Source organism: Ochotona curzoniae, unplaced genomic scaffold (genome assembly GCF_017591425.1).
Source record: "Ochotona curzoniae isolate NIBS_2020 unplaced genomic scaffold, NIBS_Ocur_1.0 scaffold_2453, whole genome shotgun sequence".
NCBI lineage: Eukaryota > Metazoa > Chordata > Mammalia > Lagomorpha > Ochotonidae > Ochotona > Ochotona curzoniae.
Genome location: NW_024467094.1, coordinates 27,719,704 through 27,735,409, shown reverse-complemented (window position 1 = coordinate 27,735,409; position 15,706 = coordinate 27,719,704). Strand labels below are relative to the sequence as shown.

The following is a 15,706-nucleotide window of genomic DNA, read 5'->3' as shown; positions in this document are numbered from 1 at the left end:
TGACCATCACCTGAGAAACTGGGCTCATTGCTATGCTACATGTGGACACCGCCTCTCTGCATGTTTCCTAAAAGGGGCAAGTGCCATCCCTGGACTACTCAGAATCCACTGCAAACCATCCTTGTGGCCTACTCAGCCACAGCCTGCACTGCCTGCCCATTCCAGAGCTTGCTATGACCCACCAACAATGACCAGAGCCCTTCCAAGCCCAGAAGCCCCCAGATACTATCTCCTGCTTGGCTGGGGTGCAGCTTTACCATTGAGACACTGTGGGGTGGGAAAAGGGTTAGTTGTCCATCCCCATCATCCCCCAGAGGGCTTAGGTGGCCTGTGCAAGCTCCAGGAGGGGCAGAGCCGCATGGCTCCAGGACAGGAAGGGAAAGAATAGGGGTCATCACCTCCTGTCTCCTTCATTCCCTGCAGAGCACCTGACCCTGCTGCTTTTCAGGTCCTCGGCTAGGGCTGGGACCAGGAGTCTACCCTGAGTGTAGCTTGCTGCACTTGCCCACCAGCCTCCCTGGGGAGTGGCACACAGCTTAGGCAATGCTGAGAGCAAGCAAGGAGTAGTGCTGTCTACCACTGCCCACCCACATAGATGCCTAGCCCAGCTCTCAACACTGGGCCCTCCTAGGGTTCCTCTCAGGGCTGTGGCCAGCAGCCACTATAGCCCTACCCAGCCCCAAGGACAGAGGGGCAGGCCACCGTTGGCTCCTCCCCACTCCCATACTTGCTGCAGCCCTGCCTTACTGCCCCTTCACTACACCTGCCACCCATCTCCCCAGGAACTTGGTGCCCCAAAAGTCCTTGAAATAGGGTTTATTACAGGGCCCACTCCCAGAGGATCTCTGTTGCTGAGGCCTCTGGTCCCAGACCCAGTGATGCGGGGCTAGAGGATGTGGAGCCAGGTCCAGGTTCCCCTGGAGAGGCACCGCAGTGCCCCTGCCCCTCCCCTAGCTCCGCTTGGCCTCCTGCTCCCGGCGCCGCAGCTTCTCCCGCTGCCTAGCTGCCTTCTCCTGCGCCTTGCGCTCCTTCTCTGCAGCCGCCACCAGCTCCTTCAGCTTCCGCTTCACCAGCGCCCGGTCGTGCGAGTTGCTGAGCCCCAGGCTCTGCGGAAGGAAGCCAGAGAGCTAGATGGAGGATCTGGTCCTGCTCACCCGCTGACCCCTGGCTCTGGCTCTGTCTGCCCAGGTATCTTCTGGGGTGGAAGGGGAGATATTTCCCTCCCTGTAACTTCTAGCCAGGGGAATGGGTCAGAATCTCATGGACAGAACTTGGAATGGGGGGGGGGGGACAAAACCAGGGATAGGGACTCCAGGGCACAGTGCTCCTCCCATCTCCACCCTTAGCTCATCCTTATCTTTCTCTAAAAATGTCAGCCTTAGCCAGACTGTACTCCCACCCAAAGCTCCTGAGGCCCAGAGATGGGATACCCCACTTCAAGAGGCTTTCCAGGCCCCTTGCACCATCCCTGCCTCAAACAACTCATTAGAGAGCAGGAGACAGACCAGGAACCTCCCACCACCCACTCTTCCCTGTCCCCCACCAAGGCCACCAGTATCCAAGGCTGGTATTCCCACAGACCCAACCAGGGAGGTGGGGGTGGGACATCCGGAAAACTCAGAAGTGTCCAGGGTCAGGTCAGTGTAGAGACAAGCTGTAGCTTGAAGGTCAATCTCAAGAACTGGGCTCAAGTTTCAAGTCGGCCTAGGAATCCATGCTAGCAGGCCAAGGTAAACTAAGGCTTGCAATAGAGGTCTGAGGTCAAGGCAGTGGCTTTGGCATGAAAGGGTTCATCTTAAAAACTGGGCTTGAGGGCCTACATTTAAGATGAAAGTTCCCATATCTTTGGATGTGACCCCAGGTGCCCACTAGATGACTGCCCCTCCTCTAGACCCACCTTCAGTCGGCTGCCATCTAGCTGCAGCAGCTGTGGCCCGTCCACCTGCCGGGCAGCGAACTCGGCGGCATACTGCTCCAGGTTGAGGCTGTGCAGCCACTGGCCCACCTGCTGACTGGTCCAGTGGTGGACAGTAGGTAGGGGTTCATCCAGGAACTGGGGCAGAGACCACAGAACATGAGTGGAAGTCCTGGCCTGCAGCCTGCACCCCTGGGTCCCGGGGTAGTCGTTAGGGGCCAGCCTCACTCACCTCATCTGAAGACTGGGATAGTGTGTGGTAGGGGTAGGAACACTTGGCCTCCTGCCGGGGACCACTTGGGATCTTGGGGCTGCTGCTCGGGGGCGTGGAGTCATCACTCAAGGTAGATTCCTAGACAGGAAGGGGCGCACACGGCTGAGGACAGCTTCATCTCTAGCCTTCTACCCCTGTCCTGTCCAGAGGCGGTCAAAGTCCTCAGCCAGAGCTGAGCAGGCACACACCATGTGACACAGGACACGGCTCACATGAGACATGCATGCTAAGCTTGGCACAATTAGAAAAGAAGGAGGTACCAGGCTCGGTGTCACTTCCTACAGGCAGCCTACCCACAGGATTTCCTGTGAGCTAGGACAGGTGTCTTGTTATTGCCTCCCTCCCAGCTGGCCTTGAGGTATGAGCTTTGTCCTTGCTAACCTAGCAGCCCCAAGAAGTTACCGTGTACATGGTCCAGAGAGAGGAGCAGAGGGAGGGTGAGCAGAGAAGGACAAAAAGAAGGAAGTCCCATGTTGGACAGAACTCTCCCCTATGGTCCCCTTTACCCTGGTTTTGCATGAGGAACAGATGCTATGCTGAGCTGGGGATCAATAGTTTTGCCAAGCAAACCTGGCTGAGGATGAGAATGAGCCCACAGCTGCCCATCAGTGCAGTGGGATGTCCCCGCTGTCCTCCCTACTTTCCTCCTGCTCTGTCACTGGGTCACACCTTTCTCACAGGGTTCTGGGCCTTCAGCACACTGGGCTGGAGTCCTCCTCAGCTTTTGGGCCCCAAGCCCCACCCATCAAGCAATTGTCCCTGCTGCAGGCAAACTCAGGCTCATGAATGGAGGAGACCTCTGGGTGAACAGCAGGGGAAGACTGGCTGTGGGTACCAATATGTCAAGTGTAGGAAACCATGAATGAAGCTTCGAGTGACCTATTCAGCATCGGAATAAATGAATGAAGCCAAGGGATACTGAGGGATGCTGCAGCTGGACATGCTTTAGCAAGGCCTGACACCCAGCCTGCGCTGCACGTGGCTGCAGGATGACCTCAAGTGCCCCAGAGACTAAGGCAGTCAGGCACTTACCTGGGAAGCTGATTTCTTAGGGCTGAAGCCCTCGTGCTTAGGGGAGCAGGTGGGGGAGGTGGTGCTGCCGGAGGATGCTGAGCCCTTGCCACTGTCTGTGAACCAGGAAAAGGGCAGGAACGGCGAGCCCCCTGACCTGCCAGACCCTTCCACCGACTCCCTGTGGAGAGAGGGTGCATCGTGGGGATGGGCCCGGGGTGGAGGGCGGCCGTGGTTTGTAGCAGTGGCTGGCGTGCCCTTTACCTGCTGCCCATGGACAGGCGGTTGCTCCCCTTATCTTTCCGGCTCTTGCCAGTGGATGCCCGGCGTAAGGTGACCCTGCAGGGAAGTGACGAGGGGAGCGGAGCATTGCTGGGATCCCCTGACCCCCATAGTGCCCAGCCCTGCACCAAGGCCCTGGGCATCTCCGGCCCTCACCCCAGGTCCAGGAACTTCCGGCGAGTCTTCTTGTCCAGCCCGATCGTCGGGCTCGCCGGCTCAGGAGGGCTGGCATCCCGGCTGTCATCTTTCATGGGGAGAGGGAGGAAGGGGAAATTACGGGGTTGGTGGCTGCATCAGCTGTGTGACTCAAGACAGGTGGCTTCACCTCACTGGGCTTGCTTCACGGCACATATTGGGATAGTGACACCTATCTGTTTTGTGGGACTTCATGGCTTGTTTAGAAAAACTTTGCACAAACCACAAAGCACTTGACAAGCTGAAAAGCTAGGAACCACCAGGTTTGTTGTTCATTTTATCCTGGCCAACTTCCCACCAGCCCTCCAATCTCAGATGTCATTGTCCAACCAGGTCAGGCACAATTCCTACATAGCACTTAATAGTTTGTAAGCTAATATTTAATCACTTCATTAAGGAATGATTTGACTCTCTCCAGCAGCTCACCTCCCCTGTCTGTCCCAGAGCCCAACAGTGTCTTGGCACATAGTGGGCGCTCAGTAAATGAGTGAAGGAACCCAGAACCGAAGGGTTGAGCCCCCATTCCTGCAGTCCCCCTGTCCCACCTACTGTGGCCAGGCCAGGGGGAGACGCTGTGGTCCCAGTGCCCACCGGCAGGGGGAGCCGCGCCGGCCGCGCTCACCTTCGCTGTGCGGCTCCGCGCGAAGGTAGCGGCGCACGAAGCTGGGCGAGCTGTCGGAGGAGGGCGCCGAGCGCGGTGGCGAGCAGGAGGCGGCGGCCAGACCCTCGTGCGAGGCGGCGTTGTGCAGGGGCCGGTAGCGTGTAAGCGGAGAGGGGGGCGGCTCGTCCTCGTCCAGGCTGCGCCGCAGCCCCGGAGGCTCCAGACAGAAAGAGCCCCCTGCCGGGGACCCCGGGCCAGAGTGTAGAGGCGAGCGCAGCCGGTGCAAGGGGCTCCCGCAGCCGTCCGTCACCTGCGGGAGGGGACAGCCGCTCATCACAAGAGTTCTACTGCCTTCCAAAAGAGGCTTGGAGACGCCCTCATCCCGGAACCTGCCACCAGAGAGGGGCCGGAACTTCTGGGAAGGTTCACTTGTGCCATGTGGCTAGTCGGTGAGAGGGGGGAGGACGGGCATTGAGTCACAAAGACCCAAGTTTTAATTGCACTTCCTTTATTTGGTAAGTTGATGTGTTTGCTACTGAATCGCTCAGGAGCTTAGTCTTCCCATCTGTAAAAGGGGGCAATATGTTACTAATCTCTTTGAAAGGAGGAAATAAGCCAGGAGTGACTGCAACTAGAATTTGTTAATACAATAATGTTGACGTCTGATGGTGCAGATTTTCCTAGAGGGGTTATCCAGGGGCAAGAAGGGCAGGCAACTCATGTGTGTGTGTGTGTGTGTGTGTGTGTGTGTGTGCAGCTAGCGCCAACCTTGCCTCCTGGCCCATCGGAGCCTTCACCATCCTCAGCAGAGCTGGCACTGTCGCGAAGCCTCGAGCGGGATGGCCGATGCCTCCGGCCCTTGGCCAGCAGTTGGGCCCGGGCCTTGTGTAAGCTGCTGTCCAGCCTGGCGGTCTCAGGCACAGCCAGGTCCAGGTCTGTAAAGTTGAATGAGCGGGGTAGACAGAGATGAGACACATGAAACAGCCAGCCCAGTGGCCTCCCTCCCTCACACCTGCCGTTCATGGGGTATTTCCAAGGGCAAGGCACCGGTGGTTTGACAGAGAAGAAGGCTGGGGGGCCGTACTTGTCTCAGGCGAGAGCCAGTCACTGCAGCACACACAGGCAGACCCACTCCGAGGGCTGAGGGTAGAGGGCTGAATGGGAGTTGGCAAGAATGACATTGACGTGCCTGGCATGTGCAATGCCGGGCAGGCGGGGAGGAAGCAAGGGCAATGGCTCCAGGGACAGTGGGAGCTGCTCTGTGGAGAGAAGGGCTGGGGCAGGGGGCAATGTAGAGATGACCCTGGTGACAGTGAATACCAATTTAAGAGCACCAACCTTCATTGCTCAGGCCAACCTGATGACATTAGGCCAACTTTCAGGCACATCTTACAGCTGAATAAACAGGCTCCACGAGGCCCAAGACACTGGACTGAAGTTACTATCTAGCACTGGTCCAGGATATGAGCCTGGCTAGGCTGGCTCTATGGAATAGTCCTTGCTGGTTGGGCAAAGCTCAGGTCTCACACACACACACACACACACACACACACTTCATCGCTGAGTATCTGGAGGGCTCACAGCTGGAGCCTGGCAGAAGGACTGCCCCTCACTACCTCCCAGCCAGGAGCAATGGCCAGGAAAGCCCAACAGTGCCCGTCTCTCCTGCTCTGTGACCTGGAGAAGGGCAGGCAAGCCCAGCAGCCCCTGCAGAGAAATGTAGATCGTTCTGTCTCATTTTTCACGTTTTCCATCCTCATTCTGTTCTGGCCATGACTATGGCACTGGGGGTCCCCAAATGAAAGACTCTATCCAGGCCCGAGGATGACTCACAGCCATCCTCCCAGTCCCTAGGGTCTCAGGGACCCTCATTCCATCCCATACCCACCCTGCCTTGCCTTCTCCTCTCTCTTGTCTGCAGATACCTCCCCAGCCACCCTCACCACTTTGCTGTCTTCATGACCACCTAAATCAACCTCCAGCCTTGACCTGGAATTCCAAGCCCAGGCACCTGCTAGGACACTTGCCACATTAATGCCACTCGACCCACCGAAATGAAGCCCTTCTCACGGCTCAATCTGTCTCCTTATTTTCCTGGCTCAGTGGGAGACTGCTGGGGACACCCACATCAGAAAGCTCTGGGCTCGCCTTCTACCTCAGCCCCATTATAATTCATGAGTCCACCTGGCTCCTGGACACCCCCATTTGAATAAGAGTGGGCATCCCTGATGTCTATGCCAGTGAGAGGCAGCTCCATCCTTCTTATTACTCCAACTGTACCCCGGAGTCACCCAACTCCCGCCCTGTGAACCAGCCCAACCACTGTCCCTGCCAGTGCCACTTTCACAACACACAAACATTGGAAATCCTCTGATGGAGCAGCATGAACCTTTGGGCCATGGGGGTGGAGAGAGGAAGGGGATGTGTGGGGGGGATGGGGCTGGCTGGAGCTCACCATTTTCATGGAGGACCTTGTGCTGTTCTTGCCCCTTTAGAATATGGAAGGTCCCCCAAGTGTATGCACTAGAGACACAGCTGAATGGAGTAGAGGGTGACCGGCTGCTCTAGGCTATGGCTCTCTCTTGCCCCTGTTATTGCAGGAAAACTCTAGCCGGCCTCCCCTCTGCTCCCCCTCCTATTTTCAGCCTACACAATGAGCAGAGTGACCCTAATGAAACATGTCAGTTCGTGTCACTGCTGTGCTCCCAACACCCTGGTCACTTCCCTCCCACACAGGGTTGCAGCCACAGTCCTTTCAACGGCCTCCCACACTCAGCCCGCGCTCCCACCATCTCCCTGAGCCGCCGTGTCTCTCCCCTGTCTCTGGCCACCCTGGTCTTCTGGCTGTTTTTCACACACCAGCCTAGCATGCACCTCGGGGCCTGTGCACGTCTCCTCCTCCTTCCTACAAGGTTCCAGCTCCCGAGCCCTGCACATTGTTTGTGCTGACGCATCTCATGGAAGCCCATCCCGACCATCCACTCTGAAACAACCTCTCTGCCCCAAGGCCCAACTCCTGCTCTCTCCCTACATCACTGATTCACTTGATGCTCTCTCCCATCCATTAGAATGGGCTGATTTTTCTATTTGGTTCACTGCTCTGGCACAAGTGGTGGACAGTGCCTGGCACAGAGCAGGTGCATTGTGAATAGGGTTTTAATGATCAGAACAAAATTCTGTGCCCTGCACATGCTTGTAATGGCCAGACTCTCTTCCTCCTTTGCACACATATGTTTTAGCCTGGGCATGCACCAGCTGCCACCTCCTCTACCCCTGGCACCCTAGGTGTGACCTCAGCATCCACCCCTCTCTCCATCCCTGCCTGTGTTCAGCTCTCCCCCGACACATGTACCTTCTATAGGCCAGAGGGAGCTTTCTAAAGCACATCTCTATGGCCATGGCATGTACTCGGGTTTTGGAATCCTAGGCAGGGTAGCAGGCAGGGGATGGACAGGGGTCTGGATCCCCAAGCCAAGGCTGTGAAAAGTGTGTTCCCAGGCTCTCAGTCAAGGCCCAGCCAGCACGCTCTCCCTGTCTCTTAAACCCTTCCCTCCTTCATTCCCATGTGACACTGCTGTTATCAGCACAGGCTGCAGGCTCCATAGCTTGATGGTTCAGGCCAAATCCAGTCCTGTCCTTGGCTGGCTGGAGGACCTTGAGCAAGCTACTCAAATGTAGTTTTTAACTGCCTCATCTGTATGATGGGATCATCCCAGCAGGGCCCTTCCTTAGTGGGTGGTGGTGGCGCTCAAGTAACCTGCATTCAGAGCCCCACTCTAACGCCTATGACTTTGTGAGAATTCAGCAGACACTAACAGGTGTTAGCTGGAGTGATGCTGAATTGCTTATACTCACTCTGGCAATAGAAAGCTGTTTCTCTTCCTTTTGCTCCTCCATCCCTAGGCTTTCTTTTTGTGTTTATTTGAAAGACAGTTAGAGACAGAAGGCAGATCTATTCATTGGTTCATACCCACATGATCACAATGGCCAAGGCCACACTAGGCCAAAGCCAGGAGCCTAGAACTCCATCCAGGGGCCCAGACACTTGGGCCATCTTCTGTTTCCTTCCCAGGTGCACTAGCAAGAAGCTAGATCAGAAGCAGAGCAGCCAGGACTTGAACTAACTCTCCAGTATGGAATGCTGGCATCACAACTGGTGACTTAGCCCTCTGTGCCATAACCCGAGCCCCCAACACTATACTGTTGCTTCCTGCTCTCTGCTCTATCACATACACACACACACACACACACACCCCTTCTTTGGTCAATCTCTGTATTATCACCTCACCCATCCCCAAGGACAGCTGCACCTGCTCAGGCCTAGGCTCAATGACAGGCCAAGGGATGACCAGGAATGACACCTCCCCATGCCAGGCTGACAGTAGCAAGGGGCAGAGCTTTCCCCATCCACTGTGTTTCTTGAGAGTCTAATGTAGTACCTGGCAAGGAAGAGGGGCCTGGTCAGTGCTGAAAGGAGGTCATTTCTGTGCATCACCATGTGCTGTGGCAGAAGTGGCCTCTGTTTTCTCCCCTTTGCTCCTGTGTGTGCCCCTGCACTGCACTCCCAGCCCCACGGAGACCATGACCTTGGCGGCCTATTTATGGCTCTCTGCCTGACCCTGGCACAAAATAGGAGCTATGGGGAATGGATGAAAAGCCAGTGGGTGACTGACTGGGAAGGTGCTAACTTAGGCAGCAGCCAGATGTCTGTGTGATCATAAAGAACTGAGGCTGGGCCTGATGTGGTGGCCTAGTAACTAAATACCTGCCTTGCAAACACCAGGATTCCATATGGGCGCTGGTTCATGTCTTGGCTGCTCCAATTCCCATCCAGCTCCCTGCTTATGGTCTGGGAAAGTAGTGAAGGATGGCCAAAAGTCTTGGGCCCCTGCACCTGTGTGGGAGACCCGGAAGAAGCTCCTGGCTTCAGATCGGCTCAGCCCTGACCCTTGCAGCCATTTGGGAAGTGAACCAGCTGATCTTTCTGTCTCTCCTTCTCTCTGTAAAACTGCCTTTGCAATAAAACATAAATCTTAAAATAAAGAAATAAAGAACTGAAGCTGCACAAAGACCAAGACAGAAATTCCTAAGGAGAGAAAGTGGTGTAGACCTGGGCTGGCCAAGTCTGAGGGGCAGTCCAGGGCTTGTACAATTGCGAAGAGCAAGGAAGAAGATACTTCAGGGGGGAAGGGAGCCCTCTCTCCCCCAAGCCCCCCATCTCCAGACAGTGTCTGGAAGCAGCCAAGCTGGAGGACTGGGCCTCAGAATAATAACAGCTAATGCTCTGTGAGCTCTTACTGTTCTGGGCACCGTTTTGAGTGCTTGGCAATTACTAGTTCATTTAGCCCTCCCCACAACTCCCAAGAATCCCTAGGGCATAGAGCTGGTGCTGAGTGGGCCAGGGCTGCAGACAGGCAGTCTGGCTCCATGGGAACCCCCAATCATGCTCTACCTGGCCCCCTCTCAAAAATACATCAGCACTCTGGAAGTCCAATTACCCACTCAGTGAGTGGGGAAACTGAGGCTCCGAGAGACCAGGTTTGACCAAGAGTGTATGGGGGTGGGAGGAGGATGGCATCTAGGTGTCTGGGTTCCTGTATCAGGTATCCATCTGGAACTCAGCTGGTGCTCACCCAGCCTGTGCCGGGGAAAAGGGCCTTAGATTCTGACTTGTGGGCCGCATGAGCACCAGCCCCATGGTCCTTGCCAGCCAGAAGCTCCAGGGAGCTGAGGCTCTGTGAGGAGCTAGGTGAGGCAAGGTTGAGCTGGCCGCTCCTCATCCCTTGTCCCAACAGATCTCCACCCCTTCGCTATCTCTCCTCTTTCCTCTGCCTCTCTACCTACTTCCCCCTTCTTATTCCTCCTCCACCCTGGTCAGTGGGAGAAATGAATATATTTATTGACTTTCATTCCAAGAGAAGGCCAGGAAAGGCCCTGCTACCTTAGCAGAGAGGAGGCAAAGCATAGAGAGAGCTTGTCTGTGCTGGCCATAGGTTAGGCCAAGTCTGAGTGCAGAGACTCAAGGACTGGAGCCTCCAGGCAGTCAGAAGGTGTGAGAGAGTGTAAGGGAGTGGGCAGCAGCCTTCCTGGCATGGCAAAGGCCTTCAGCAGTGGCACTGAGTGAGGTGCAGGCGGGAGCAGAGACGGGGAGCAGGCAGGGAAAGAGAAACTGGGAAGCCTGTGGGATGTGGGAACTTCCCTCTAGGCCATACACACCTCAAACAAACCCTATTGCAGCTGTTCCACCCAGCTGGTCTCTTTCTCCAGCCCCCACATAGGGAGCCGGAGGGTAAGGGTAGGAGGTAGACTTGCAGAGCAGGGCACTGTTCTACAGGTACGGAGGCTAAGTGTGCTGTGCCTTGCATTCTGAACGGGACCTGGAGGCAGGTGGGTCATAGGGCTAGGGTGTGCAGCTGGCACACAGCACAAGCACTAGGTTGTCCTAAACTCTCTTCCTAGCAAATGGGCCTCTGTCTCAGCATCATCATGAGCAGGTAACAATACATCACTTGAGAAACCAAGGGCTGAGCCAAGTATCTGGCTTAGACCCAACACTTCAGAAATATGGACCACATGTCCACTAAGACAGTGGTGACACACCCAGGCTCTGATGTATGTGCACGCGTGCACACACACACACATGCCTGCAAACATGCACAGTGATGCCTCCCAGGGCTTCATTCCCCTCTGAGAAGGAAGTGATCCACAGCTGGGACCATTATCACAGAAACAGTCACACTGAACTTACCAAAAACTTCATCTGCAGATTCTCGGAGCTTTGAAGAAGCCATGGCTCGAGAGAACTGGGAAGGACAGGAGGGAAAAGAGAAAGACAAAAAGAGTCTGGGTAACAGGTTCATGGAGAGGAGACACCAATGACTGCCTGCTCCTGTCCTGCTGGCCCTCTCCACACACCCCTCTCTCCCCCCAACACACACACCCACTCTTCCCCTAGCTCCCAGGATCCAGACCCAGCTGTAGGCCTGAGGATAGAAGGCTCATCAGAAGGCGCAGGGAACCTCCCCTCCCAGCATACGTAGGCTGAGCCCCATGGTCTGGTCCCTCAGTGCAGTGGAGTTTGCCCTTACTCAATCCTCAGCCTTTCCATCATTACCATCCCCTAGAAGGATTCTGTGATCATTGGCTATCCAACTTCAAGTTTGGTAGAAGTCATGGCAACAAAATCTAATTCTTTCATTTTGCAACAGCAACAACAAAATCAGTAGGAATAATGAATCCAAAATCATACAGCAAATGTATGGCCAAAGCAGGGACCCAGGGTCCCTCTTACTTCTACCAGCTACCTTCCTAGTCATCTGCCCACTCACTCTCCATCACCCATACATGCATGTGTGCATCCATCATCCACCACTAAGCATCTATTCACCTGTCCATCTTGGCACTCATCAATTTTCTGCCCATCTCTCATCCATCATCTGGTCCTGCCTCCCCTCTCCCTACCCTCACCCCCAACACTGGTGCCTTCCCACTTGCCTTTGAACAGGAGCTATACAGGAAACTGGCATCATCTACCAGGTCCCAGTTCTAAACAAATCCACAGTCCTCACAGTTTGTGACAGACTGGCAGAAGTAGGAGGACTTATCGCAGAACAGTGGACAGCCAAATCGCTGCTACACCCAATGTGTTCTGGGCAGAAGTGTGGACGGGTGGGGTTTGGCTGGGGTTGGGTTTTCTGTGGCAGATGCAAGAAGGGAGAACAGGTAGGGAGAAGCTTTCTGGGCAGGTTTCCCAGCAGGTGTAAGGTAGCCCTTTTGCCCTGGGTGGAAGAGTGCTTAGGGGCCATGGGTAGTTCAGGGCAGAGGAAATACACAGCTGAGGCATGGTCTGCACTTACTGCTAACACTGCCAGCCCCAGGGGAAGGTCAGGGCTCTGCGCTAACCGCACCCTTGGCAAGTAGAGGAAAAGCTACACATGTGCCTACTGGGGTTGGGGTCCTTTACAACGTTCCTCTTTCATGGCTGCCTAGACATCATCTTGCTGCATGCTGGCAAGGCTGGAGGATGTGTCCCCACAAACAGATGTGAAAACCCACAGTGAGATGAAAGGCAGAACTTGGGCTGGGGGTTGGTCTCCTGCCCCTTAGCCCTGCTCTGGGTGATGACCATAGTTTTGGGGATGCTCATGAGAAAAGAACACTGCTGGTCAAATGACCAAGGGCAGAGGTGGGAGAACACTGGGGGGCAGCAGCAAAACCACCTTGCTGGAGCTAACATTGAAACATAGTAGGTAAAGCCTCCACCTGCAAAATGCTGATATCCCATATGGCCACTGGTTCAAGTCCCGGTTGTTCCACGTCTCTCTCATCTAGCTCCCTGCTGATGGTCTGGGAAAAACAAGAAGTGCTTAGGCCCCTGCTACCCACGTGGGAGACCCAAAAGCAGTGCAGGGTTTCTGGCTTTAGCTTGCCCTAGTGCTGGCCATTGTGATCATCTGGGAAGTAAAGCAATAAATGGAAGATCTCTTTCTCTCTCTCTCTTCCTCTGACTTTCAAATAAATAAATTAATTATTAAAAAACAAAACCAAACCTTCCTTCCAGACTCCATGGAAGTTTGGTTCTGAACACAGGAAATTAGGTATGGGAGATGCATTATTCCAGGAACGGAACCCTCATGCCATTCTAGAATGAGGCAGGGGGGAGAGGGAGGGAATAGTGCACAGATACAGAGCATTCCTTCCTGTCCCGAGGGGCCAGATGGAAATGGAGGCCTCCTCCAAGGCCACATCGAAGCTGCTCGCTCAATTAGAAAGCTTGGTCTGGCTGGGACCTGGCTCCCATCTCCTCCAGTTTTCCTGGGTGCCTCCCTTCCATCTGTGGTCCTAATTTCTGGATCCACCCTTCTTCAGTCACTGGGAAAGGGAGCTACTGCTACACCTTACAGACTCCCTACATGGGTCTTTTCTCCCCTACACCTGCTTGGGAAGGGGTCTCTGAGCAGGGCGACCATATATTCCCCCATCAGATAGGGGTGCTGAGAAGGTAGGAATGGAGGCAGAGCCCCTCTTGTAGCTGGAGTCCTATTCTATCACCCCTAGCCACTAAGTGTGGGCTGGACACTCCAGCTCACACCCACCTGCAATGCAAACTGCTTTCTCTCCCTCCCTTCAACAGCTAGCTCCCAGGATTAGGTCAGAGAGTCCTGTGGACACTGTCCCAGCAGGAGCTCTGAGGAAGCTCCCACCTAACTCTCTCCTTCCCAAACGGAACCTTGGTAAATCACACACACACACACACACACACACACACACACACACACACACACACACACCCATACACCCTCCAGCAGGTAGATGCACAGGGTGGAAATGAGCCTATCCCTCAGCGACACCTGCAGACCACTTGCCCAATCAAGGCTTTCAATTCTCAGAGAAGGAGCATCATCAGGACTCCTGCAATTCCTGGGGAGAGCTGGAGACCGGATGAGCTCTAAACTTCCTGGGGCACAAGAGATGGCAGAGAGGAAGAAAGTGCCCAAGCCCTAGGGCAGAAGCAGGAGAGGCAGTGGGGAGCAGGATGTGGCTCAAGCCTGGAGATCTGCCCAGAGAAGACTTCTGAGAAGGCCAGAGATACTGGACAGAGGAGCAGGCCTGGGAAGGCAGGTGGTGGAAGAGACCCTGGGCTCCAGGGCCCTGAGAGAGGCCCAAGGGTGGGTACAAGAAAGTCAGAGGGGAGGAGAGTGCCCCAAGAATGAACGGGAAGGGCTGGCCCGCCCGGAGACTGGGTGGGAGAGGCGGTAGTGGAGCCCTTGGGACCAGTGTTGGGGGTCCTAGGCCTGGAGAAGGCGGCTGAAGTCCCACAGCCTCCCCAAGGCCAGAAGGCGAGGTGGGGAGATGGGACATCTCCTCCGCTCACCGTGTCCCCTGCCCAACAAGAGCCCCGAGGCTCTCCCATTCCTCTCCAATCCCTCAGGCCAACTCCAAGCCGAGCAAGAAGGAGTTAAGTCCTCTCTCCCTCCCCCCACATCAGTTTTTTATTAATTTCTCTCGGAGCGTTGGGCAAGAGGGAGGGAGGGGATTAGGGACACAAATCCTATCTCCGCCCCCTCCCCTGACAGCTCGGCGCCCCAGCCCCGGGCCGTGCCCCTAGGGAGAGCACGAAAGGCCCCAGCTGCTCGGCCCCACGCAAGCCCCCTCGGGGTCCCACAGCCAGCCCGACTTGCTTCGTTGGGGGCCGGGGCCTCACCTGCAGCATCGGTCATCTTTAGCGTGCGACGCCCCGGGAACCCCTCCGGCCCATGGTGCTCGAGGCGCGAGCCCGGTGGCGGAGGGGGGTCTCAAGACTGGCTCTTCACCCCGGCCGCGGGGGGCTCCGAGCTGGCTCAAGCCGCTCCATCCCGGAGGTGGGGGTGGGAGGTCGGCGGGAAGGGTCCGGGAGCCGGAGGGAGGGGCGGGCGGAGGAAGGTCTGGGATGGGGGGCGCGGCGGTGCGGGGAGAAGGAGGTCTGCGGGCAGCCGGAGGCGCGGGCGGGGCTGCACCGGAGACCTGCCGGGAGGATGCTCCGTGTGTGCGTGCGTGCGCGCGTGTGTGTGCGTGTGTGTGAGCGGGGGAGAGAGGGCGAGGGGAGCGCGCCACCTCGCGCCCCGCCCCCGCCCGCCCCCCGTCCGATGCGCGGTGCCGCGCGGGCCTCGGTGCGCGCGGGTCCCCGGGGGAAGGGGCGATGCGGGGGGCGCGGGGCGGGGAGGCTTGGCGCCCAGGAGACAAAGAGCGGGAGGGAGAGACGGAGGAGGGGAAGCAGGCAGGGGGCGGAGGCGGCGCGAGGACCCGGCGGAGGAGGCGGCCGGGCCGGTGAGCGGAGTTGCTCGACTTCTGGGCCGGCGAGGGGAGTGTACGCGGTCCCGCCTTGGGACCCAAGGGGCTTCCCCTTCCTCGACGAGGGGCGTCCTGAATCACTCACTCATTCATTCAACAAACATGCAGCTAGCAGGCGCATGCCGACTGGAGATGGAGGAGTGGGGAGGTTCCCTAAGCCCGCTAGCTGGAAGGTGGGCAAGGGCGATTTCTGGAGGAGTTACTCCACTCCTCTGCTCGGCCACCGCAGAGAAGTGGTCATGGGGTTTGGGGGTGGGGGTGGGGGCAAAAGGACACCGTGGAGTGAGGCTGTAGGGTTCTGGCTTATCGCAGGGAGCCCTTCCCCCCAGGAGGAGGCGGCAGCGGGCTTGAATATTATAAAGATCAAGTTGAGAACTCTCCCGGATGTAGAATTGGAGTTGACCAGCTCGGTGACTGGCTGACTTGGAGCTGAACGTGGAGGCCTGGTCTGGTGTGGCCCTGGGTCTTGGCTTGGGGCTGGGAACCCTGCAGCAGGATGGGGGTGGGGATGGATGAGCTCAGACTTGGACCTGGTGAGCTGGAGGAGGTGGCAGACCGGGCAGGGGGGATAGTGCAGTCGTCAGCAACTAGCACCCAT

The 15,706-nt window shown here is 56.5% G+C and overlaps 1 protein-coding gene across 3 annotated transcripts; it reads right to left on the bottom strand.

Moving 5' to 3' along the window:
* Window positions 1–266: 266 nt before the first annotated feature.
* On the bottom strand, window positions 267–14,809 carry SAMD14 (sterile alpha motif domain containing 14). 3 transcript variants are annotated; one of them, XM_041001758.1, is made up of 10 exons: window positions 14,483–14,809; window positions 11,027–11,081; window positions 5,047–5,213; window positions 4,300–4,588; window positions 3,639–3,726; window positions 3,465–3,539; window positions 3,222–3,381; window positions 2,148–2,267; window positions 1,898–2,053; window positions 267–1,106 (listed from the first exon to the last, which is right to left on the bottom strand). In XM_041001758.1, exons 1-10 carry the CDS (start codon window positions 14,489–14,491, stop codon window positions 951–953), a joined length of 1,275 nt encoding a protein of 424 aa, XP_040857692.1. In that variant the 5' UTR covers window positions 14,492–14,809; the 3' UTR covers window positions 267–950. The 3 variants fall into 3 exon arrangements, with proteins under 3 accessions (XP_040857692.1, XP_040857693.1, XP_040857694.1); XM_041001759.1 differs by lacking the exon at window positions 14,483–14,809 and having other exon boundaries at window positions 5,041–5,213; window positions 11,027–11,069; XM_041001760.1 differs by lacking the exons at window positions 5,047–5,213; window positions 14,483–14,809 and having other exon boundaries at window positions 11,027–11,038.
* Window positions 14,810–15,706: the final 897 nt, after the last annotated feature.